General features: G+C 40.7%; 1 protein-coding gene across 2 annotated transcripts in view; it reads left to right on the forward strand.

The window, feature by feature from the left end:
- Positions 1-12,538: 12,538 nt before the first annotated feature.
- The window catches only part of LOC111147510 (ectonucleotide pyrophosphatase/phosphodiesterase 3), a 75,550-nt gene continuing 64,399 nt past the window's right edge, over positions 12,539-23,689 (forward strand). The window contains exons 1-3 of one of the 2 annotated variants that reach the window (XM_022503533.1): positions 12,539-12,680; positions 16,869-16,944; positions 22,289-22,420. In XM_022503533.1, coding sequence (XP_022359241.1) covers positions 12,603-12,680; positions 16,869-16,944; positions 22,289-22,420 — 286 coding nt within the window. In that variant the 5' untranslated portion in view covers positions 12,539-12,602. The remainder of the gene's footprint in view (positions 12,681-16,868; positions 16,945-22,288; positions 22,421-23,689) is intronic. The other variant, XM_022503534.1, reaches the window with a different exon arrangement.

The following is a 23,689-nucleotide window of genomic DNA, read 5'->3' on the forward strand; positions in this document are numbered from 1 at the left end:
AGATGCAACGTGGAGGGTTTGGGGGATAGGAAAAGAATAAATGAAACAAGATGGGATCAGGAGGGAGACAAACCATAAGAGACTCTTAATCTCACAAAACAAACTGAGGGTTGCCGGGTGGAGGGGGTTAGGGAGAGGGTGGTGGGATTATGGACATTGGGGAGAGTATGTGCTATGGTGAGTGCTGTGAAGTGTGTAAACCTGGCAATTCACAGACCTGTACCCCTGGGGATAATAACACATTATATGTTTATAAAAAAATTATAAAAAAAATAAAGTTGCCATGAACACTCTTTAACAAGTCTTCCTACAGACATATGTTATCTTTTCTGTTGGGTAAATGCCTAGGAGCAGAATTTCGGGGTCATGTGGTAAGTATATGTTTAACTTTATAAAAAATTGTCAAATAGCTCCCCAAACTGGTGTTTACCATTTTATACGTTTTATACTACAAATGTGTGAGAGTTCCAATTATTATGCCAATATCATATTGTCTCAATTGCTGTAGCTTAATAGCAAGTCTTACAGTAGGGAAGCCTAAGTTCTCCAATTTTAATAGTTTTTTCAAGCTTATTTTGGTTATCCTAAGCCCTTCGCATTTCCATATAATTTTGGAATCAGCTTGTCTATTTGACAAAAAAACAATACTGGGATTTTTATTGGGATTAAATTGAGTCTATAGAATAATTTGGGGATAATTGTTACATAAACAATATTGAGTCTTTTAGTCCACAAATATGGTAGATCTCTCCATTTAAGTAGGTCTTCTTTTATTTCTTCAGCAATATTTGATGATCACAGCCCTAAGTGAGAGAGTGGTTTTGTTAATTCTATATGCCATAATCAAGAATTGGTCCATTCTGTTAAAATAGTCTTCTAAATCCTTATCTTGAAATTTCTATAAAATGGAGCATAATTCCCTCAGCAGAAAATGTCAAGCCATGAGAGACTATGGACTCTGAAAAACAATCTGAGGGTTTTGAAGGGGCGGGGGGTGGGAGGTTGGGGGAACCAGGTGGTGGGTATTGGAGAGGGCACGGATTGCATGGAGCACTGGGTGTGGTGCAAAAACAATGAATACTGTTATGCTGAAAATAAATTTAAAAAAAATATATATATAGAAAAAAAAATGTCAAGCCACTAAGTGTTCACTAGAAGGAAGGGAAAAAAAAATGTATTAAGGAAAGGACTGGTTGGAGATCTGCTTGAATGTGTAACATATCAACTGTCTTAGCTTTCCTCAAAAATGACCAAACCTTCAGCAGGAAGAATAATTACCTGGAGCAACTTAAAGAGAGTGGGAAAAAAGATGAACATGTAATTGCACCCAAGCCAGTGTGCTAATGATCAAACCAGTGCAGCTGTACTGGTTCCAGGTGGAGGCTTAGTGCTGGGAACAGGAACTAAGTCAGAAGTTGAGGAAATAAGTAAAGGCATAAATGGAGGTAGAGGTGACCAGTAAGAATGGAACAAACTGAGAACACCTAGGACGTCTCTGTGAAAAAGGCTGGTACATTCAGATTTTTTGAGTGCTGGACTCAAGACAAAGACTTGAATCACCTGGAGAGTGAGGCCAGGGCAGGCATCATTCCGAATTGAAAGCCCAGGTGGGTAGTCTGAGTCAGCAGCTAATGATAAGTTTGTTTTGGGTTTGTAAATAGTGGGGTGAGCTATAAAAAAGACAAAAGAAAAAGAAAAAAGAAAGGCAAAGAGAAAAAAAAAACTTAAAAAACAAGCACATGGTTTAGAAGAAATACTAGGCTAGATTTGAGGGTCCAGGGGTCTACCTACCTCCCTAAGGAATAGGATATGGCAAATGTAATGGGGAGCTGGGAACCCTAGATTTCGCGGGTGGAGATGAAACAGCTTAGGGTCTTTGGAGGATGGGAGTAGAGAGGAGACATACCCCATCAACACGTGAACAACATAAGGGTACCATGTGTATCTTCATGTTTTCTCTTCCAAATTCTAGTATAATGTCATGAATGAATGAATGAATGGATGGATGATGAATAAAGGAATACTGAGATTGTAAAGGAAGGTGTGGAGAGTAAGCTGGGTTTCGGGTTCCAAGTTAGATAAATAATCTCATGGATTCCTCAATGAAATGAAAATCTGCTCTTTGCTCTTGACTTCTGAAGGATAATATTGAAGCCCTTGTAATGTTGTGCTGTGTTTTGGTTTCCCTGGAGCCCTTGAGATACCCTAGGTAGTCTAACAATGTGATTTGGGGTAAAGAAGTTTCTCCCATGAGGTCAACCTCTGGAGGCACTGGAGATTGAATTCAGCTACGTAGGCATCAAGCATTCCTACACAGTGGAGCCCCAGTAATCTCTGGACACTGGACTTAAGTAAGCTTTAGCGATGTTTCATGTATGTTGTCACGTATTGATGTCAGGAAAGTAATGCTGCCCACAACTCCATGGGAGCAGGACACTGGAAAGTCTTTTTGGAGCTTCCCTGGACTCTGTCTTATGGGCCTTTTCCCCTTGGCTGATTGCCATATGTATGTTTTAGCTATAATGAACCACAACCATGGGTATAACATGAGTCTTTCTAGAAAATTATCAAACCTAAGTGTTGTCTTGGGGACTCCCAAACTTGAAATGGGTGTCAGAGATGAAGATAATCCCGAGGACTGCCCCTTTTAACTACACACACTACAATTCCACTTGTGTTGGGAAGGAAAGAAGAGAAGAGAGAAGGGAGAAAGCCTGGGAGGGAAGGAGGTAAGAAGGGAAGGACGGAGGAAGAGAAGAAAGAAAATGTCAACCACTATCTGTCTTTATAGGTATGTGCTTGCATGCATCAGGAGAAAGTATAGAAGTATTTTTGTCTCTTGTGGGCAACATAATAGCCCCCCAAGGATGTCCATATCCTCATTTCCAGAAACTGAAAAGATGTTAGATTTCATGGCAAAGGGGAATTAAAGTTGCAAATGGAGTTACAGTTGCTAATCAGCTGACCTTAACCTAGGGGGACTACCCTGCATTATTTGGATAGACTCAATGTAATCAAAAAAGTCCTTAAAAGTAGAAGAGGGAACCCGAGGAGGAGAACCAGAAGGCATGACTAAGGAAGAATAGTCAAAGAGACACAAGATTTCTGGCCAAGAACATGGAGAACGGAAACCATTAGCCAAGAAGTGTGAGTGGTTTCTAGAAGCTGGAAAAGGCAACGAACCAAATTCTCCCCCTAGAGCCTCCAGAAGGGAACCCAGTCATATGGACACCATGATTTTAGCCTAATGAAACCTGTAGCACACCTGTAACAAACAGAGCTATAAAATAAATTTATGTTGTATTAAGCCACTAAGTTTGTGGCAAAAGACTCACATTTAAATTTCTTCAACCCAAGCTACTTCTTTCCTTTTTCCTTTTTTTCTTTAGAAAGAATGGCTTTTCAACTTCAAGCTTATTATTTTTTAAATCTGACCATATAGATTTCACATCCTAAAGAATTCTGTTTCTTATATTTATTCTGCCTTGCAAAAACCTCATTTTTCCTGCATCATTTTATTTGTATAGAGATGTTTTGATTCAGATAGTATTGTAACTCATACTGGTAGTGTTCATTGTGTTGTCTGGAATTAAAAACTTTTAAAAAAAAAAGATTATTTATTATTTATTTGACAGAGAGAGAGAGAGCACAAGCAGAGGGAGCAGCAGAGGGAAAGGGAGGAGCAGGCTCCTCACTGAGAAGGGAGCCCGATGTGAGACTCAGTCCCAGGACACTTGGATCATGACCTGAGCTGAAAGCTGAAGCTTAACCCACTGAGCCACCCAGTCACCCCCCAGAATTAAAAACTTTAATTTTCTGGTTATACATTGTGAAATCAATTGGTAATACTATTAATATAATTCTTAACTCCTTTTTGTTGTACAATTTTTCAAAGCACTATATGTAAATATTAAAAAGATGAATAATTCTCCAAAGCTTGTATTGAAAAAACATTTTCAACCAAACTTCTCCCCACCTCTCATTTCCCAGAACCTAGCCACTTCCAATTCTTTTTCTAAATAACATGCTTTATTCTACTATTTCTTGTTAATTCCATTTTAGAGACTATATTTCAAGTTGCCATGAAAGAGGAATATGTATTGTTCCCTGATAGGCTTCACATTTCCTCCTTCTCCAACCTATTCATGTATCAGAATTTGTTAAGCACATAATTACAGACCAATCATACCATTCAGACCAATCATACCATTCCGACTCTGTAGCTATTATTTACAGCTTAGCAACACAGTGCACTGTGATTACATTTCCCTTTTCTATATCACTTTTTGTTTTGAGAGTTAATAATTGTCTAATTTTTTTTTTCTTTGCTTAGTTTTGGATGTGCCTATCACTGATTCATGCAGAAAACTCTGAGTCCTAAATCTCCTCTCAGGAACCAGCCACAGAGTATTCGCCAACTTATTTTCCCCTTGGGGACATTCCCCTGGATCCTTTGCCTGTCCAAATTGTCTGCTCTCTACACCTGCCTCAAGGCTCCTGGCCAGGGGATAGGTTCCTGTTGATTGTCTTTTGCCCTCTCCTATGTAACATCTGTGTGCTCAGCTTCATGCCTTCCCCTTCCTCTATTTACTCCCTTGTTTGGGGGATGGAGGAGAGCATATCTCCCATTATCTTTCTCAAAAGACTATTTCTTTTCCCCAAACTAGTTTGAAAAATTTAAAGCCTAGAGAAAAATTAGAATTTTACAATCGACACACATATTTTAAACATTTTACCACATATACTATTTCTTTATCTCTTCCTCTCTCTCTTTTCTCTGTCCCTCTCCCAATCTAATTCTATCCCTGTGAACTATTTGAGACTTATTTCCAGACCTCATAACTTTGCTCTGAAATATTTTACCATGTGCCTTCTGTACGTCAATGCACCTAGGACCTGACTTTCCTAACCACATAAACTTATCACACTCAGGAAGTTAAACATCAATACAGTACTGTTATGTGGAATGCATCTATACTCACATTTTTTCACTTGTCTCAGTAGTGTCCTTCAGTTGTCATTTTTTTCTTCCACTTTTCCTCCATTTTACTCTTCCAGGATCCAATCAGGGATCTTGCATGGCGTTTAGTTGTTAGGTTACTCCTTTGAGATTGCAGTTCTGTTATCCTTTCTGTCCCCACTTCATAAAATTGACACTTTTGAAGATTGCACAGAGTTGTTCTGCAGAACGTTCCGCAATTTGGATTTGTCTAATTTCTCATGCCATATTGGTCCCATCCTATCCTTCAAAATGTTGTTTCTTGGGATGCCTGGGTGGCTCAGTTCGTTCAGCGTCTGCCTTTGGCTCAGGTCATGATCCCAGGGTCCTGAGATAGAACCCCACTTCAGGCTCCCTACTCAGCAAAGCCTACTTCTCCTCTGCCTGCCCCTCCCCCTGCTTATTCTCTCTCTCTGACAAATAAATAAATAAAATCTTTTAAAAAATTAAAGTGTTGGTTTTTAGAAGGTTTAGCTCTTTGCCTGATGTAAGCTATGAAGAAAAAAAATACGTGTATACCCATATGCATATATATACACATATTCACAAAATCAAGGTTGCGTGTAATTTCAAGTGGCTCACAGAACTTCCCCTGAAGCCTATACATGCAAGTGCTTGAAAGCTTGGCAAAAACTATGCTCTAAACATAACTGGCATGGGTGATGGGAATCATGATCCTGCTACTCAGCAACAGTGTTTGAATTATGTTTTAAGTTACATAATGTTTATTAGAAATGTTACCTATTACATTATGGAATTATTTGTTTTCCTAAAATTCATATGGTGAAGCCCTACTACTGCAGAATATGACTGTACTTGGAAACAGAATCTTTAAAAAGGTAATTAAGTTAATATGAGGTCATTAGCATAGGCCCTAATCAATATGGCTTGTGTCCTTATAAGCAGAGAAGATTGGAACATAGACAAAGACAGCATGCATGCACAGAGAGCCAGCCATGGGAAGTCATAGAGAGAAGGTGTCCCAAATCAGGGAGAGAGGCCTTAGGAGAAGCCAACTCCACATCACCTTGATCTTGGACTTCCAGCTAACACATGCACATACATACACACACACACACACACACACACACACGTTATTATATAATTGTGCAGTCTAGGGTATTTTGTCATGGAAGCCCTAGCAAACTCATGTTGGTACCTTTCTGAATTCTCTTATAAAAGTTCAGTTCTTTCCTCCTCTATTCCCCTGGCACTTCTTTAATACCACTCATGTAGCACATATCACACTGTATCGTGGTTGCAACTGTCTCTTCTACCAGACTGAAGCTCTTTAGAGTAGATGCTAAACATTCTTGGATCATCTGGCATAAAATCTGGGGCTTGGTGGTGCTCAGTTGTTATTTGTTACTCTGAATTGAATAAAATCAACCAAATAAAGGGCCTTTGTTTCACGAGTGTGTCTTACCTTTGAAATGATAGCTATTTCTGAGATGCTGGATATAGGAAAAGATTTGGATCACATCCAAGGTTATATCTAGATAAGTTATAATTTATTACAATTTGGTTTACTAGACATTTATGAGGGTGGGCTTAGTCCTCTTAGGTTATTTTTGAAACCATTAATGATTTATTTTACAAGTGTCTATTGAATGTCTTCTAGGTGCTGGGCATTATAATAGATACTGGACCAAGTGGGGAGCCAAAACTGAACTTGTTCCTGCATGCCAGAGAGATTCCAGAGTCTTGGGAAATAATCCATTCCTGCCAGGTTTCAGGGAAGTAGAATGAACCCACAGCCTATACTTTCATGGACCTTGGAGAGCCTTGGAGAATTCAGGTAGCATGATAACACTCTGGTTGTAGGTTGTCTTTTCTGGATATGTCTCCAGAATTTTAGTCACAAATGATCTCTACTTGAGAACACTGAAAATAAGAAGAGCCTATCAGAACTTGGAAAATTTTTGGCAGTAATATTATTTATGAGTTTTGAAACAAATAAGAAAGACTCTTAAAATTCTTACATTACTGGGTTTTATTTATGCACTTGAGGCAAAGTAAGAGAAACAGTGCTCCAGGTCCCAGAGACAACCTTAGAAGTGTTGATTGTTCAGTAGAAAACAACAGAAATGCCATAGGAGGCATCAGCCAGGTTTCTGACTTCTGATTCATAAGAGGTAGTAATTGGTGGCTCAAGTGACAAGTTGGCTCAAGTTTCTCTGGCCAAATACATTAGTGGCAGCCTTTGAAAGATGGAAGAAATTCAGGGTAGATTAGGTATTAACAGTACTACAAAGGGCCAGTTAGTAAGTATTTTATGCTTTGTGGGCCAAAAGCAAAACTAAAGAAATTATGTAGTTATGTGTATAAAATCAGAGATGTGTATGTATTTATAAATAAGAAATAAATCCTTGCAAATTTTTATTGATAAAATTTAAAAAGTAATAATAATAGGGTACCTTTTTTTTCCCCCTTCTTGGTAATAAGTGTTTCCTGATAAGAAGTATGGAACTCTCTTTTCCCCTCCAGGGTTGGGAGAAAATTTTTGTTTAACCGAAGTTCAAAATGACCATTCTCTATCTCCAAGTTAATCATAAATGTTCAACTGTGTTGACTAGCAATGAGATTTTATGTATTTCATCTTGGAAAATGTCTTTTCACACTCATAGGTATTGCAAAATACTGATATCAATCTATAGGCTCTGATTCTACTTTATCATCATCGTTGTTTGGATGTCTAATAACCCAGACACTCTACTTATATTTCGGTTTCAAGAACTTGGGTCCTATAGCCCATGCCAAGTTTTTAACCTTGACCTTCATGTAAAATCTTGTCTCTCAGCCCTGGTTCAGCCTTGCTAACACCAGTCCCACCTGGACTGCTAGTCCTAGCATGAGCTCCAGTGCTGGATCTTTACTTGCCAAGGTCTGGCATCTGCCCTTCTTATACTAACTGCCCATTTGTGTAACTTTCTGCTTGCTAGGCATGCTCATCAGTATCTCTGTGTTTTTCTGCCTTTTCCTTATGACAGGCCCTCCTTGAAGCTGGCCACCTGCCCCCTTGTTATTATATTATTTGAGGTCTCTCAACCTTGACAGACTCCTTCCTGCTGCTGGACCTGAGCCTAGTATCTACCTCACCTCCCCCACCTCTCTCAGTGGATCTAGTTTCTCTGGACCTTCCCAGTCTGGCTCGTCCAACTACCACTCAAGGTCTAGGGTGGGAACCAGAAAGGGCAGGTTTACGTGACTTAAGAAAGTTGATGCTGGCAGTCCCTGGGGCTTTCCCGATACAGCAGCAAATAGGTTTTCTGTGGTTTCAGAAAAGCTCTCAGAAATCATGATGACCTTGTAGAGTGTGAGAAATATTTAGGACTGGTGGGAGATGTAATGATAGCTGCCTACCAGAGCATAAATGTTCTAGGAAGAAGATTTCAGAACCCAGAAGGTGCAGATTGTTCTAAAGTTTAAAGGGTGGGGGGTACACCTGGGTGGCTCAGTCGATTAAGTGCCTGCCTTTGGCTTAAGTCATGATCCCAGGGTCCTGGGATTGAGCCCCACATTGGGCTCCCTGCTTGGTGGGGATCCTGCTTCTCCCTCTCCCACTCACCCTGCTTCTGTCTCTGTCTCTGTCTCTCTCTGTCTGTCTTTCTCTGTCAAAGAAATAAATAATTATATATATTTCTTAAAATAAAGTTTATAGGGGAAAAGAATAGCGTGGCTTTCAAGGTTCAAGAGACTTAGAGCATAGGATCCGATCAAGGTAACCAGACAGTGTATTCCGAAGTCTAAGTTGCATTGTGGGGGTTGTAGATTTATTTGGTCAGTGTCCAGTGCTCAGGTGAACTATTGGGACTAAGTTTCTAAGACTTGGGACACTCAAAAGAGGTTGGGGTTTAGGGCTCATTTAGGGGAATTGCTACAGTAGATGTTAGAGATATTAGAGATGTTAATAACATCTCTACCATAACTGCATGTGTGTGCCCCAGGTAGAGCCCCTGAGGTTTACTCACCTCAGGACCTAAAGCACTAAGTTATTTTTCCATTAATTTAGTAATTTAGAGATAAACTGAGACCCCCTTAAAAATGAATAATGTCAAGAGTCAGTTAACTTGTGAGAAAGACAAGATTGTATCAGAGGCCTCTTGACTTTCTTATCTAGTATTTTTGTGTTCACCGTGTTGAAAGAGGTGGCAGATGAAGGTGGAAGAAGAGAGGAAGGATGTTTTGGCAGTGGGGGGAGGCAATGAATTATATAATCGTAGAGAGCAAAATGGAGTCTCTCACATCAGGCAGGAGCCCTTGTCAAGGCACGACTTAAGAGGTTAAACTAGCTCGAAGGTAACACCCAGACCAAGTCAGCTGACACCCCACAGCTGATAAGGAGCAGAACCAGAGGACATCTGCAGAGGCCCCAAACTGATCAAATCCCTCTAAAAAGGGGAGGATTTGGGCAGCAAACTGTCGGACTCTTCAGCATGACTCGTCTACATCTGACCACTTAAAAAGGGCAACCGCGGCTGAAGGCTCTGCCGCATGCACCCCCGAACAGAACCCGGAGCCTTCCCTGCTGGAACCTCAGAAGCAGTCAGTGCCCAGAGCAGACCCGGACTGCAGGCCTTATCTCCGCTGTGCGCCCGCAGGCGGACTTGGAGTTTGTTCACTTCCTTCCTCCACCCACCCTTCTGTTACCTTGTTTGTTGTGTGACTCGCCTTCTGTCCTGCTCCGTGCGCTGTGGAGGACGAGTTTAATAGCAGGGTGAACTTTCATTGAGTCTGGAATCCTGAACCTGCTTTATCTTTGTGGTTTAACTTTGCTTTATGACTGAATAAAGCTGACACGGTGGAAAGATCCAACTCGGGTGTGAGCCTTCGCAGCGCGGGCACGACCATAATAAAAATAGGGAGTCAGAGTCAGTGATACTCTGGTGAGCAAAGCTAGTATAGGATCACGTGACATCATGGCGTGTACCTGGAAGCCGCATCTGAGCGCAGCTGGGGAATCAGTACCAGGTAAGCATGCTGGAGTCGAGGTATATAAATTATTGTAGAAAATATCAAGACAAACAGTTAAAAATCAGGAAGACAGAAGGACATGTGGGTGCCTCAGTCCGTTAAGCATCTGCCTTCAGCTTAGGTCATGATCTCAGGGACTAGGAATGAGCCCCCTCAGCGGGGAGTCTGCTTTTCCCCTCATCCTCTGCACCACCCCCCGCCACCAACTCCTGTGGAGGTGAGAAAAATTAAGGCCATCCCACCTCAGGTTTAGCCTTAGCATAAGCACAGCCATCTTAGCTCCAGCAGCCATCTCAGACCCCTGTGCCCAAGGGCTGAACTTTCCCCTACTTTAGTTCTAAGAAGCCCCACCCTGCTTTAGTTCCAGAGACTCCCACCCTGCTTTGGTTCCAGGAACGGCCGTCCTGCTTTAGTAACAGGAATCCCCACCCTGCTTTAGTAACAGGAACCCATAAATACCCCTGCCTTAACTAAGCTGGGGGTCCAAGTCCCTACTCTTCTGTGTTGGGTATACTTGGGCCCAAGCTTAAGCTTGTTGAATGAATGATTGCATCGGTGTCGGCTCCTTGGTGGTCTCTTGGATGCAAAAACTCGGGTACAACACTCGTACACATGTACACTCCCTTCCTCCCTCTCTCTGACAAATAAAATCTTTTAATAAAAATTTTTTAAAATCCTTTTTAAAAATACTTTTTAAAAAGATTTCATTTATTTATTTGTCAGAGATAACGAGAGAACGAGCACAAGCAGTGGGACCTGCAGGCAGAGAGAGGGAGAAGCAGACTCCCCACTGAGCAAAAAGCCCAATGTGGGACTCTATCCCAGGACCCTGGGATCATGACCTGAGCTGAACATAGACGCTTAACCAACAGAGCCACCCAGGCGTCCCTAAATAAATAAAATCTAAAAAAAAAAAAAAAAATCAAGAAGACAGAAGCCAAGATAACAGATTCTGGAGGTCCAAATAGGAGAGGTTAAAATAGAGCAAAGTCTTAAAAAGAAGGAAAAATCTGAAATGTTCAAAAGATATATCAGTCAAAGTCCTCCAAAGAAACAGAACAAGGTGAAGACGGAGTGAGGGAGAGAGAAAAAAAGGAATTGACTCCCTTGATTGTTGGCGCTGGCAAGTCTGAAATCCAAAGGGCAGTGCGAGCTGATAGGCTGGAAAGGAGGACTAATGGTATAGAGTCTTGAGGCAAAATTTCTTGTTTTAGCCTTAAACTGTTTGGGTGAAACCCACCAACATTATTGAGGGTATTCCCCTTTATTTAAAAGTCAATTGATTGTAGATGTTAACACATTTACAAAATACCATTGTGACAACACCCTAGATTCGATTTTGATTCAATAGCTGGAAATGATAGCTTAGCCAAATTGTTGCACAAAACTACCATCATAGAAAGGATAGTAAAAGCAGAACTGTTGATGGGAGTCAAGGCGGGTTGAGTAGGTTGTCAAAAATGCAGATAGAAGAATTGAAGTTGTATGTCAGATGACTAAATAATGGCCCTAATTACTAGGAATCTCCTAATTTTGATGCCAATTGTGATGTACACTTGATTTTTCTTTCTCACTCTCAGTTTGCCACTACAGCAATGATAACAATAGCATCCCCTGAAGGAGTTTCAATACCAGGTGGAGTCTCACTTCTGAGATAGTGCTACCCAAGGTGACCTTGGGCAACTACTCAAGCTCTAGAGGTCCTCTAGTTTTATCTGCAAAATTGGCAAGTTTAAATAGAATCCAGAGTAAATGTTTGCAGGAGAGAATTCAAAAGTGCGTGCACTGCTCAAAGTGAAGTATCTCCACTGAACTTGGCTACATATAAAATGGCTTGGTTAAGCATCTTTGGGGTAATTTAGCCCCAAATCCAGAAGATTCTAATGCAGTTGAAGTGGGGCCTGGGCCTCAGAATTTCAAAAATAAAAATGAAAATTAAAAGAGTACTCTGGATGTTTCTAAGTTTATCGAGTGCAGAGAACTATGTGCCAAAGGCATCCAAATAATGTGGTTTTTTTTTTTTAAGATTTTATTTACTTACTTGAGAGAGAGAGAGTAAGCAGAGCAAGAGGGAGTACAAGCTGTGGGGGAGGACAGAGGGAGAAGGAGAAGCAGATCCCCCACTGATCAGGGAGCCCCATGCAGGGGCTCCATCCCAGGACCCTGGAATCATGACCTGAGCTGAGGGCAGACGCTTAACCGACTGAGCCATCCAGGCATCCCTAAAGCATTTTTTTTAATATGTTGGTTTTTAGCTGTGCTGTGAAGTTTATACAAATATAGAAACCTTCTGGAATTTCCCTAAAGAGGCTTTTTGTTTTGGGTTATTTTAGAAGAAAACAAATAGCCAGATCATATTAAAATTTGACTATAGTATTATTCTTGTTACCTGTGTTTTGATTAGTATTTAATGTTTGTCTACAGTGTCCCAGAAAAGGACTTTCATCTCTTGATGCTAATATTATTTGAATATTTCCCTCTCTTTTGATCGTCCAATCACTGAAGAGCTATAATCTTCCCAAACACTTAAAAGTTAGTCACAGCCATGTAACTCATTCAGTTTCTCTTTGCTGGGCTAGAGAGAGGAAGGAGTACAGCTGTCTTCTAGTAAAACAGGTTTCTACGGCTAATGGAGTCTATGCTGGCTTTACCAACGGAACGGCCTGTTGAGAGGAGCAGTGTTAAGAAATATAAAATAATTTGTATTGTAAGTATAATTTTTAATGATAGTCTTTGTAGCCTTTTTTTTTTTTTTTTTTGACAGAGGGAAAGAAGGTCATAAGTAGGCAGAAGCGCAGGCAGAGAGAGAGAGTGGGGAGCAGTCTCCCTGGGGAGCCTGAGGTGGGGCTAGATCCCAGGACCCTGAGATCATGACCTCAACCAAAGGCAGAGGCTTAACCCCCTGAGCCACCCAGATACCCCTAGTCTTTGTAGCTTTATGACAATGTTAAGTGTATAAATCCCCATTTATATTTGTGTTGCTATTTAAGTGTAAAGTTTTTAAGTGATTATACGTAGCTTTATACCTTCTGACAACTGTGATGCCAGTTAATATTTTTAATCATGTTTTGCTTAAGAAATATGAGTAACAACAAATTAATATTTGATCAATCTAAAAAGTGGGGATCTGTGGTGAAACACTTTGCAGCATTGATTTTAGTATGATTATCATCAGCCCCCCAAGTCATCCTTTTATACTGCATGAATATCTTTAAGAGTAGAGAGTTACTCTGAGTAGTCATCCACTGCCTTGGTTTTCTCACCACCCAACCATTCTCTGTTCTGCTTGTTATTACTGTCCTGATAGTCCTTCCTCTGTCCTTGTCCTGCTGCATCTCCATAACAATAATACTATAGCATATGTTGATGATGATGATGGTGATTATTATTATAATTTTCTCATCTCCTCATCTCAAATTATTCTCTCCTCTTGCTTTCCTAATGGCATTGATAGGCTCTACTTTCATGACATTTCTCTTTATCTTCATTCTTGGCTGATTTCTCTTCTCTTTCCACTGAACCCTGTTTAAAGATCTTCTCTGTAGGTGATTTCATCTTCTCATGATTTTTTTTTTAAAGATTTTATTTACTTATTTGACAGACAGAGATCATGAGCAGGAAGAGAGACAGGCAGAGAGAGAGAGAAGGGGAAGCAGGCTCCCCACTGAGCAGAGAGCCCGATGTGGGACTCTATCCCAGGACCCTGGAATCATGACCTGAGCCAAAGGCAGAGGCTTTAACCCACTGAGCCACCCAGATGCCCCTCATCTTTTCATGATTTTTAAAAAAGTGACATTCTCAACCAAGAATTTCAAGCAAGCCAGGAGGTCTGACTTCTCACTGAGTTTGAGTCACACAATTTCAAACCCTTTCTTGCTGACTTATTGTCCAGTATCACAAGGCAAAAACCAACTGATTAATTTCTCACACTTATCAGGTTGCAGTTTTCTCCTTAGTTCCTTATGTTAGTTAATGTCACCACCATTCTGTCCCTCAAGCATTGTTTGTAGAAGCAAGTGAAACCGTGTATGTAAACATTGAGCCCAGTAACTATAACGAAGTAAACTGTCAAGATATTCTATTTATTCATTATCCTTCTGGGAACTTTGGAGTGTTCACTTCTATGCCATTTATTATATTTATGCCATCTTATAAATTTAAGAAATTATAAACTGCTTGGAAGCAAAATTTTGACATCATTCATTTTCCTTCCTTGTATCCTTCTAATGGTTTACTACTATCTATAATAGAAGCTCAACATTTTAAAATCATAGTTTCAGGGTACCTGGGTGGCTCAGTTGGTTAAGCGACTGCCTTTGGCTCAGGTCATGATCCTGGAGTCTGGGGATCGAGTCCGCCATCGGGCTCCCAGCTCCATAGGTAGTCTGCTTCTCCCTCTGATCTTCTCCTTTCTCATGCTCGCTCTCACTGTCTCTTCCTCAAATAAATAAATAAATAAAATCTTTATAAATAAATAAAATCATAGTTTCAAAAGTACCCTATTGGGCACCTGGGTGGCTCAATGGGTTAAAGCCTCTGTCTTCAGCTCGGGTCATGATCTCAGGATCCTGTTGGGCTCTCTGCAGGGAGCCTGCTTCCTCCAATCTCTCTCTCCCTCTCTCTCTCTCTCTCTCTCTCTCTCTCTCTTTCCGCCTGCGTCTCTGCCTACTTGTGATCTGTCTGTCAAATAAATAAATAAAATCTTAAAAAAAAAAAGTACCCTGTTTCCAAATTTTAACACAAGCTTCATTTAAAAAACTTTACCAGTATCTACTGTGTTTTTAACACTCTTTATTCAGCCATCTAAAGCCAAATATTGGATTCTCAGTGGTTTTTGGAGTCCAGAGCTTCTCCACGCTCTACCTTGTCGATAGTTTAAGATACATATGCACCTCAATATCAAGAAGCTTATTCCAGGGATGCCTGGGTAGCTCAGCTAGTTAAGTGTCTGCCTTCAGCTCAGGTCATGATCCTGGGGTGCTGGGATCGAGTCCCACATTGGGCTCCCTGCTCAGCAGGGAGCCTGCTTTTCCCTCTGTTGCATATGCCATCCCCCCACTGACAAATAAAATCCTTAAAGAAAAAAAAGAGAAGCCTATTAAGAATTACTACATATTTAAAGGTAATGATTATATGAGATTAAAAATGAACCTTTTTCTTGAGGAACTTACAGAATAATGCAGGGAAGAAGTAAAAAATGTATGGAAAAAGTACAATCATGAAACAGACACGAAGATTTAACAGGAGGAAGTTTGAAAGGATCCTATGGACAGCTAGATGCTGTTTATTTTTCCATCAAATTTGAATGGCAAAAGGACCAAAGATAGGATATAAAACCAAAATAATACCAATATGTAAATATATGAGGTTTACCACAGGACTATGGTAAATCCATGCATGAGGTTTATGGTAGGACTATTTCCCTGTTTCGCTACTTTGTGTTCCCAGTCTTGGTCACCTGTGGCTTTTGAGCATCATAACGAGGGGCTAAGTACTAGTCATGCTACTTAGTAACCGTTTATGTTCACTTTTCCCCCTCCATTCTCTCCACTGAATCCATACCTGCTGGAAGGTCACTGAAACTTGGGTTCACTTTCAGATTTCACTAAAAAATTGTTTTTACAGCATTTTAAAGTATTTTCTCAATTGTTGAATCCATTTCTATGGTAAAAGTTAACCTAGGTTAATTTCCCAGTTGATTTTTTTTTAATTTTATTTTTTATAAACATATATTTTCCCAGTTGATTTTCAAAATGAAAACAAACACAATGTTTACGTAGATTTTTTACTATCTAAGCAATTTTGATGTTGTGAGTTTTTTTTTTAAGTCAGAATGAAGGTTATTAGTGTTTTAAGATACCTTCCTAAGTAATTGGTGGGTCTGTTGCATTCATAGTTTATGGCTGTATGTTATGCAAGTTCTGTTATCCAGCGTACTTATCATTGGACTTACTGGGTGGGGAAAAAGGTCAGTGGGGAGAATTCTCCTTAACTATATAACAGTTTAATTCCAGGTATCGCATAAATTGCACTACACTGAAGAGCCTGGCCAACAGTAGAGATAATAAATGACACACACAGTCTTTCTTCACAGAACTTTCACCTCATTGGTCTGAGCTATAGATCATAACAGATCATTTGTCAGTTAATTATTTGAAACTGTATTTTTACATGCGTTAGTTATTTTCGTACCTCGGTAGGACAGAGCTGGGCAGGGAAGGGGGAGGTGGGAACCTCTGCTCCTGAGGAGTGAGGTAGTTAAAATTTCACAGTTGAGGAATGCTTTTAGATAAATGATCTCCAAATCGGTATCTAGTTAAGAATGAGAAATGGGCAAAGGTAAATAGCTCTCATGGTTTCATTCATACTTTAACTCTATTTGGGGTTAAGCTAACCAGGACTGTTAGCTAACCATTGGTTAAGCTAACCAATGTATTTGAATTTGAAGTTCTGTAATAATAGCATTTTAAAATTCTTCCCAAAGCTTTCTTATTTTCAGACATTAAAAAGAAAAAAAGTGGGGTGACTAGGTGGCTCAGGGGGTTAAAGCCTCTGCCTTCAGCTCAGGTCATAATCCCAGGGTCCTGAAATTGAGCCCCGCTTCCGCTTTGGGCTCTCTGCTCAGCAGGGAGCCTGCTTCCCTTCCTCCCCCCCTTCTCTCTCTCTCTCTCTCTCTCTGCCTGCCTCTCTGCCTACTTGTGATCTCTGTCAAATAAATAAATAAAATCTAAAAAAAAAAACTTTGGGGAAAAAAAAAGTCCATGCCCCTATCATTGTTGGAGCTGGTGTGCTCTGTGTCCTTAATATTGACTGAGAGAGGGAGGAGGGTATCTTTGTACCTTTTTACATTTTTTTTTTCAATTGTAAAGGTTACGTTTCCTTTTTTTCATAATAGGTTCTTCTTGCTTTGTTGGTGATTGTGTCACTAGGATTGGGGCTGGGGCTTGGACTCAGGCAACAAGAAGAGCAAGGTATACTCTCGGTGTTTTCTCAACACAGTTCCTTATATCTCCTTTCTCCTCCCCTTTACCCCTTGAAACCGAACGTGCCCCTTTCTGGAGCTCTGCTCTTCTCGGGGGAGCATTCTCTTCCTAGTCCTCTCCTTTTCCCACGTTGCCCTTCCTAGGAGCCCACAATGTGGTCAGCGTTATCCCCTCTCATTTCTGGACTTTACCCTTTTGCCCTCACCCCTGCTCCTTTGAGATTCCTATCATTCCTGTCTGTTCCTCTTATTTGTCCTCACCTTTGTAGAGGACTCTGATAACTGGGTCAAAGACTCCCGTCCCAGCCCCTACTCTACGCATTCTTATCCGCTGATAAACTTGGTCTCGAAAGTTTTGGTTGCTTCCCTCCCATGACCTCCTGCCCTGTTAGTACTGCACGCTCCCTGAAATCTCACTGTTTCTTGGTTAGGCAATCCCACAGTCTTAAATGTAGTACAGAGTAAAAGCTTCACATTTATTTATTTTTCCTCACAAGAAGCAGAGAAAGGGACACCTGGGTGGCTCAGTGGGTTAAGCCTCTGTCTCTGGCTCACATCTTGATCTCAGGATCCTAGGATCCAGCCGGGCAACGGGCTTTCTGCTCAGTGGGAAGTCTGCTTCTCCCTCTCCCTCTGTGCTATCCCTTCCACCCTCCTTTTGTCATAAAAACGAATTAAAAAAAAAAAAAAAAAAAAAAAGCAAAGAGGGGCACCTGGATGGCTCAGTGGGTTAAAGCCTCTGCCTTCAGCTCAGGTCATGGTTTCAGGATCAAGCCCCCTGTTGGGCTCTCTGCTCAGCAGGGAGCCTGCTTCCTCCTCTCTCTCTGCCTGCCTCTTTGCCTACTTGTGATTTCTGTCTGTCAAATAAATAAATAAAATCTTTAAAAAAAAAAGGCAAAGAAAAAAATAGGAGATAGAGGTCATATCTCTTTTGCCATATCTGATCAGTATGAACAGTACATAAACCATTTATAAGCGACTCTATGAAAAGTATTTTCTAAATCTTATTATATATCATTTTGGTACTTTTACAAAGGGGAGGTATGAGGTCAAATGCTAGGTAATTAACTCTCCTTTTTAATTTGGTTGATTAAGTTCTGGTTTGACTTTCTTGGGGAAGGTCTTACTGCTTCTTTGTTTAGGGAGACTCTTGGTGAGATTAATAGCCACTTTTCCAGGTATGTTTTCACTTAAGAATTAACACTCAGTACCCGTGGCATAACATGGGAACACGTTGGAACTGGAAAGGTGGGCCTTACCTGGAAAATTACTGTCTTTTTTGGGGTCGCTTGGCTGTTGGGTTTCTGAACTACGGTGCCAGTCCTAGACCTGACACAGGTAGGTGGGCCACTTTGCTATATTATTCTGATGTTCGTGTGCACAGGAATGCATCACTTCTTGGTTGTCTTACCCCCAAATCATGTAAATTAATTGGAAGAGGAATATAGCAATCTCTGAACAAAATCTCTGATTATTTTGGCTCTTTCTTTCCCTTCCTTACTTCAGTACACCTACTGGCTGGCTTCCCAGTGTCACTGCTCCCTATTCTTGTCCTTTTATCTCAGGTTACCAGCCCTCATGTGGCATCACCCCTTCCCACCCAGGGCCTTGGGACTTAACTCCAGCCCCTCCTTTGCCAGCTTCCTTGAAATAGTCATCCCCTCATTCTTCCATGACTGATTCCTAATCTCCAACCTGGACCATTTTCACCATTCTCCACTCCAATTAACCCACTTTTTGTAAGCGTAGTATGTTTTTTCTGGTGTGAGTTTTTAAGCTCTTTTTCTGGTTTGAGTTTTTATGTATTGTTACAAATTTATCCATTTATGTCCACATCCTTTTTACTTATTCTTCAACAATTGGGCACTTGACTGTATGCTAGGTACAATTTAATTACTGGGAATGCAGTGGTGAAGAAAATGGACACATCCATCTGAGAGTTTACAGTCCAGCAGGAAGACAGACACTAAAAATATAAATAAGCCAAATATATGTATAGTATGATAAGGAAAGTGCTAAGGGATAAGTAAAACTGAAAAGATTATAAAATACGGAGTTAGGGTGGGATGGGGGCTGTATGTGAAATGACTTTTGTAAAGAGCTAAAGTGAGGGAGAAATAGAGATATTTGGGGGAAGAACATTCCAGGCAGGAGGAAAGGACAAGGGCAAAGGCCTAAGGCAGGATCTTGCCTGGCAAGTTCATTTAAAGAATAACAAGGTTGGTGAGTTGGAACTAAGAGGACAAGAAGGAGGGTAGTCATAAAATGAGATCAACCAAAGGACGGAAGAGAAGGCAAGCCAGTGAGGTTGTCAGGTCCATTCTGGCTGTAGGCTTTCATTCTGAGAGTGATGGGAAGTGATTGGAGTTTTGAGCAGAGAAGTGACATGCGGTGGTTTGCTTTTTCACGCACGCACTTAGGCTGCTGTGTTAGGAGTAAATGGCAGAGTGAAATCAGATGTGGAGACACCAGTTAGGGAATTATTGCAATAATACACACAAGCTCTATGTCTTGAACTAGGGTGGTAACATTGTAACTGTGAGAAGTATTTGGATCCTGGATATCTTTGGATGTGGTAGACAGATGTTATCCACAGAATGGATATGGAGAAAGAGAGAAATCAAGAATGACTTCAAGATTTTTGGTATGAACATCTGGAAATACAGAATTCCCAAAATTGAGATGGGGAACACTACAGAAGAAGTTGATTTGGGGAGAATAATCAGGAACTCTGTTTTGGACATGTTAAGTTTGAAATATCTACTAGGTGTCCAAGTGAAAGCCAGAAGGTAGTTGGATATATGAGGTTGACTTTGAATGGAGGTCCTATATGGACAAGCAGTGTGGCAGTTATCAGCATCATATGTGGAATTAAAGCAACATGACTGGAACACACTAACCTTAAAAATAGGGAGGATGTGGTTGGGGGTGCGGCATGGATGAATTCTAAGAAGAATTGGTCAGGGATGTGGGAGGAAAGCCAGGTGATTGTTGTGTCCTGGAAGCCATGTGCAGAAAATGTTTCAAAGTAGGACAGTGAATATAAAAATGTAAAGGCCTTATGTACAAGTGATATATAAACTTTTTTTGGTTACCTCTTCATTGAATGTTTCTTAAGATCCATCTAAATTGTTATGCATTCTTCTATTCTTTGGCATCTATCTACTTACTAGAGTAGAGCTTTAAAAAAAAAAGATTTTATTTATTTATTTGTCAGAGAGAGAGCACAAGTCGGGGAGCAGCAGGCAGAGAGAGAAGCAGGCTTCCTGCCAAGCAAGGACCCTGATGTGGGACTCAATCCCACACTCTGGGATTGTGGCTCGAGTCAAAGGCTGACGCTTAACCAGCTGAGCCACCCAGGCATCCCAACTACATATTACTTTTTAGCATGTATAGCAATATACTATTTGACCTATGCGCAGCCTCCCCCCCCCCCCCAACCAGTGCTGGATACCCAGGTTGATTTTAGTTCCTTTATATCACATCCATCCTGCAGGTTCCCTTACGGACCTGTGTGAGATTGCTTCATCATCCATCATCTACCCAGGAATAGACTCCTAGGTCTTAGGGTCTGTATTTTAACTTGGGTGAGTAGCCCCAGTGTACTTTCTGGAATGGCTTATTCTCTGTCTTTACCATGGATCTCCAGCAACACTTGGCATTATCTGGCTCTCTCATTTTTGGCAATGTGAACTTAGTTATAGTGTGATATCTTTTACTTTAACTTTTATTTCTCTGCCCTGCTGCTCCAGTCTGTGTTGGTTGCTCTCTTGGTTTGTTTGCTGTTTCCTTAGACCCTCCATTGTGTTGGATCTCATTATTTTTTGGATCTCTTTGTTTTACTTCCTCATTTTGCTAAAGAACATCTTTTAATAGCTTCTTAAAATAGGATACTATATCTTTGATAAAAGATACAGCTTGAGTTCTTATCTATCTAAAGACATTTTCATCATCCTAACCTAACACTTGATAGTTTGGCTAGACACTGAATTCTGAGATGAACATAAATTTCCTCTAGAAATATGAAGACATTGCTTTCCCATCTTCTGGTTTTCACTGTTGCTTTCAAGAAATGTGATGCAATTCTGACTTGTGATCTTTGATAGATTGCTCATGATCTCTCTCTGGGAACTTTCAAGATCTCTTTATACCTATTGTTCTGACACCTTTGTATGAGTTTTGGCCTGGGAAAAGTTGATGTAATAATTTATACTTTTCAGTTCTGGGAAATTTTATAATATGTTATTTTCTCTGTTTTCACTTTTAGGTACTACCTTCCTTTTAAAGGTCAGCTGTGTAGCAGCCTTGATTGTATCTGCAATAACTCTTTGCCATGTGAAACAATGTAGCATATTCAGTCTTCGGGATTAGGGTGTGAAATCTTCTCTGAAACCATCATTCTGCCTACCACACCCCTCTGTTGAATTTTTCGTTACTGCTTTCATGTTTTTATTTCGAAGAGTACCCTGAACATTATTTCTCTTTTTGAAATTATAGCTTTCTCATTTCATGGATACAATATTGTCTTTTCTGAAGATCTCACTATTAGCTGTGCGTGCGTGTGTGTGTGTGTGTGTGTGTGTGTGTGTTTAACTCTTCTGTTCCTTAAATTGTTTCTTTTTCAGTCAAGTTTTCTTTTTTGTTTTGGTCTTTGTTTTTATGTTGGATTGTGTTTCGCTATCTTCAAATGTCTGATAACCATTTGTTCACATTTGTGAGTATGGCGTGTTCATCTTTTCTCATCCTAGCTGTTCTCTATGTCTGCCTCTGTGATGAAAGCTACTTTTCCTAAATTCTTCTAGATTATAAGCCTTCTATCAAGTGAGAGGTGGGGTGGATCATTGGTGCTCCATCTCCATACTTTAAATCAGTTTCACTTTATTAAGCCTCTGCCTGTCTCTCCTACCTTCACCTAATGGTGCCTGGTGTTCTGAGTCTGGGTACTCTCTAGAGTCCTGGGGAAAAATCACCTACTATTTATCACTTTGCACTGATAAATCATACATCACAATTAAAAAATGTCTATTTGTCTGACCTAGTTTGCACTAGGTATATCTTCTGTGTGCTTCTACCACCTAGCCCCGAGACATCAGATAGCTTTTTTTTTTTTTTTAAGATTTTATTTATTTGATAGAAAGCATGGAAGGAGGGGTAGAGGGCGAGGGAGAGACTCTCAAGCAGACTCCCTTCTGAGCACAGACCCTGACATGAGTTCGATCTTACAACCCTGAGATCATGACCTAAGCCACAATCAAGAGTTGGGTGGTCAACTGACTGAGCCACCCAGGTGCCCCTCAGATCACTTCTAAGTGCTGTTTTCCTTATTTCCTCAGCTCCTACAGGCAGTTGCAGGAAGAAATGCTTCGATTCTTCATTTAGAGGACTGGAGAACTGCCGGTGTGATACAGAATGCAAACACAGAGGCGACTGCTGCTGGGATTTTGAAGACACCTGTGTGGAATCAAGTATGGATTCTGAGGATAAGTTCACTCTAGCATGTTGGTTGTGCTGTCATTAACGCATGTCTAAGTGCTCCCCACACATCTTGTGTATTGGTTTACTAGGGTTGCCATAACACAGAATCTGGGGGGCTTAAACAACAGAAATTCTTTTTCTCAGTTCTAGAGGCTAGAAATCCAAGATGCAAGTTGCATCAGGGTTGGTTCTTCCTAAGGGCTATGAGGGAGATCCATTCCTTGCCCTTCTCTTAACTTCTGGTGGCTTATAAGTCATTGGCGGTCATTGACTTTTGGCAGCATAACCCCAAACTCTGCCTTTGTCTTCACCGAGTTCTGTTGTGTCTTCACAGTCTCCCCTGTGAGTGTGTGTGCGCGCGCATGTCCAAATTTCCCCTTTTTATAAGAATACCAGTTGCACTGGATAGGGACCACTGTAATGACCTCATTTGAACTTGAGTATCTACAAAGCTCTTTAAAAAAAAAAACAACATTTTATTTATTTATTTGACATGCAGAGAGAGCACAAGCAGGGGGAGCAGTAGAGGAAAAGGGAGAAGCAGGTTGCATGCTGAGCAAGCAGCCCGATATGGGGCTTGATCCCAGGACCCTGAGATCATGACCTGAGCCAAAGGCAGATGCTTAACCCACTGAACCACTCAGGCACCCCAACAAAGATCTTTTCCTAGGCAAAGTCACATCCGTGGCAGTGTGGGCTAGCACTCCAGCGTTTTGAGAGGACACTATTCAGCCCATAACAGCTTGTGTACAGGATTATCGTTTCCCCTTCTGCAGTGCTAAACAGAGTTCACACTTGATTTGACTGAGGTTGAGGACTAATGGTCTCCAGTAGACAAAATGCCATATGTGTTGCCGGAAGTACACATCTCGATGCAGTTTCACTATGGCTCAAGTTAATCATCTTAATCAGTTTCATGGGCAGTGGTTCTTAGGTTTCAGGGTGCGTAAGGCTTACTTGGAAAGCTGGTGATCCTTGGTGATTCTGATGCCAGCACTCCACAGAACACAACTTGAGAAACGCTGTTCTCTGGGTAGAAGAGAGAGTTCTCAATGTTTAATTTTTTAAGAAATCAGTGAAAGCATGTATGTAGGGGGTTGGCTAGTGGTTCATAGAGTAAAGATTAGAATAGTAGAGATTCTTACATTATATTTTCTGAAAAGGGCAAGGGGGAAGGGATAACTTAGTATAGATAAGATCTCTATTCCCTTTACTTAATCTCCCCAAATCCTTCCTAAGTAAATGATAAATAATGGACA

Source organism: Enhydra lutris, unplaced genomic scaffold (assembly GCF_002288905.1).
Source record: "Enhydra lutris kenyoni isolate GAN:26980312 unplaced genomic scaffold, ASM228890v2 scaffoldscaffold17, whole genome shotgun sequence".
Taxonomy (NCBI): Eukaryota; Metazoa; Chordata; class Mammalia; order Carnivora; family Mustelidae; genus Enhydra; species Enhydra lutris.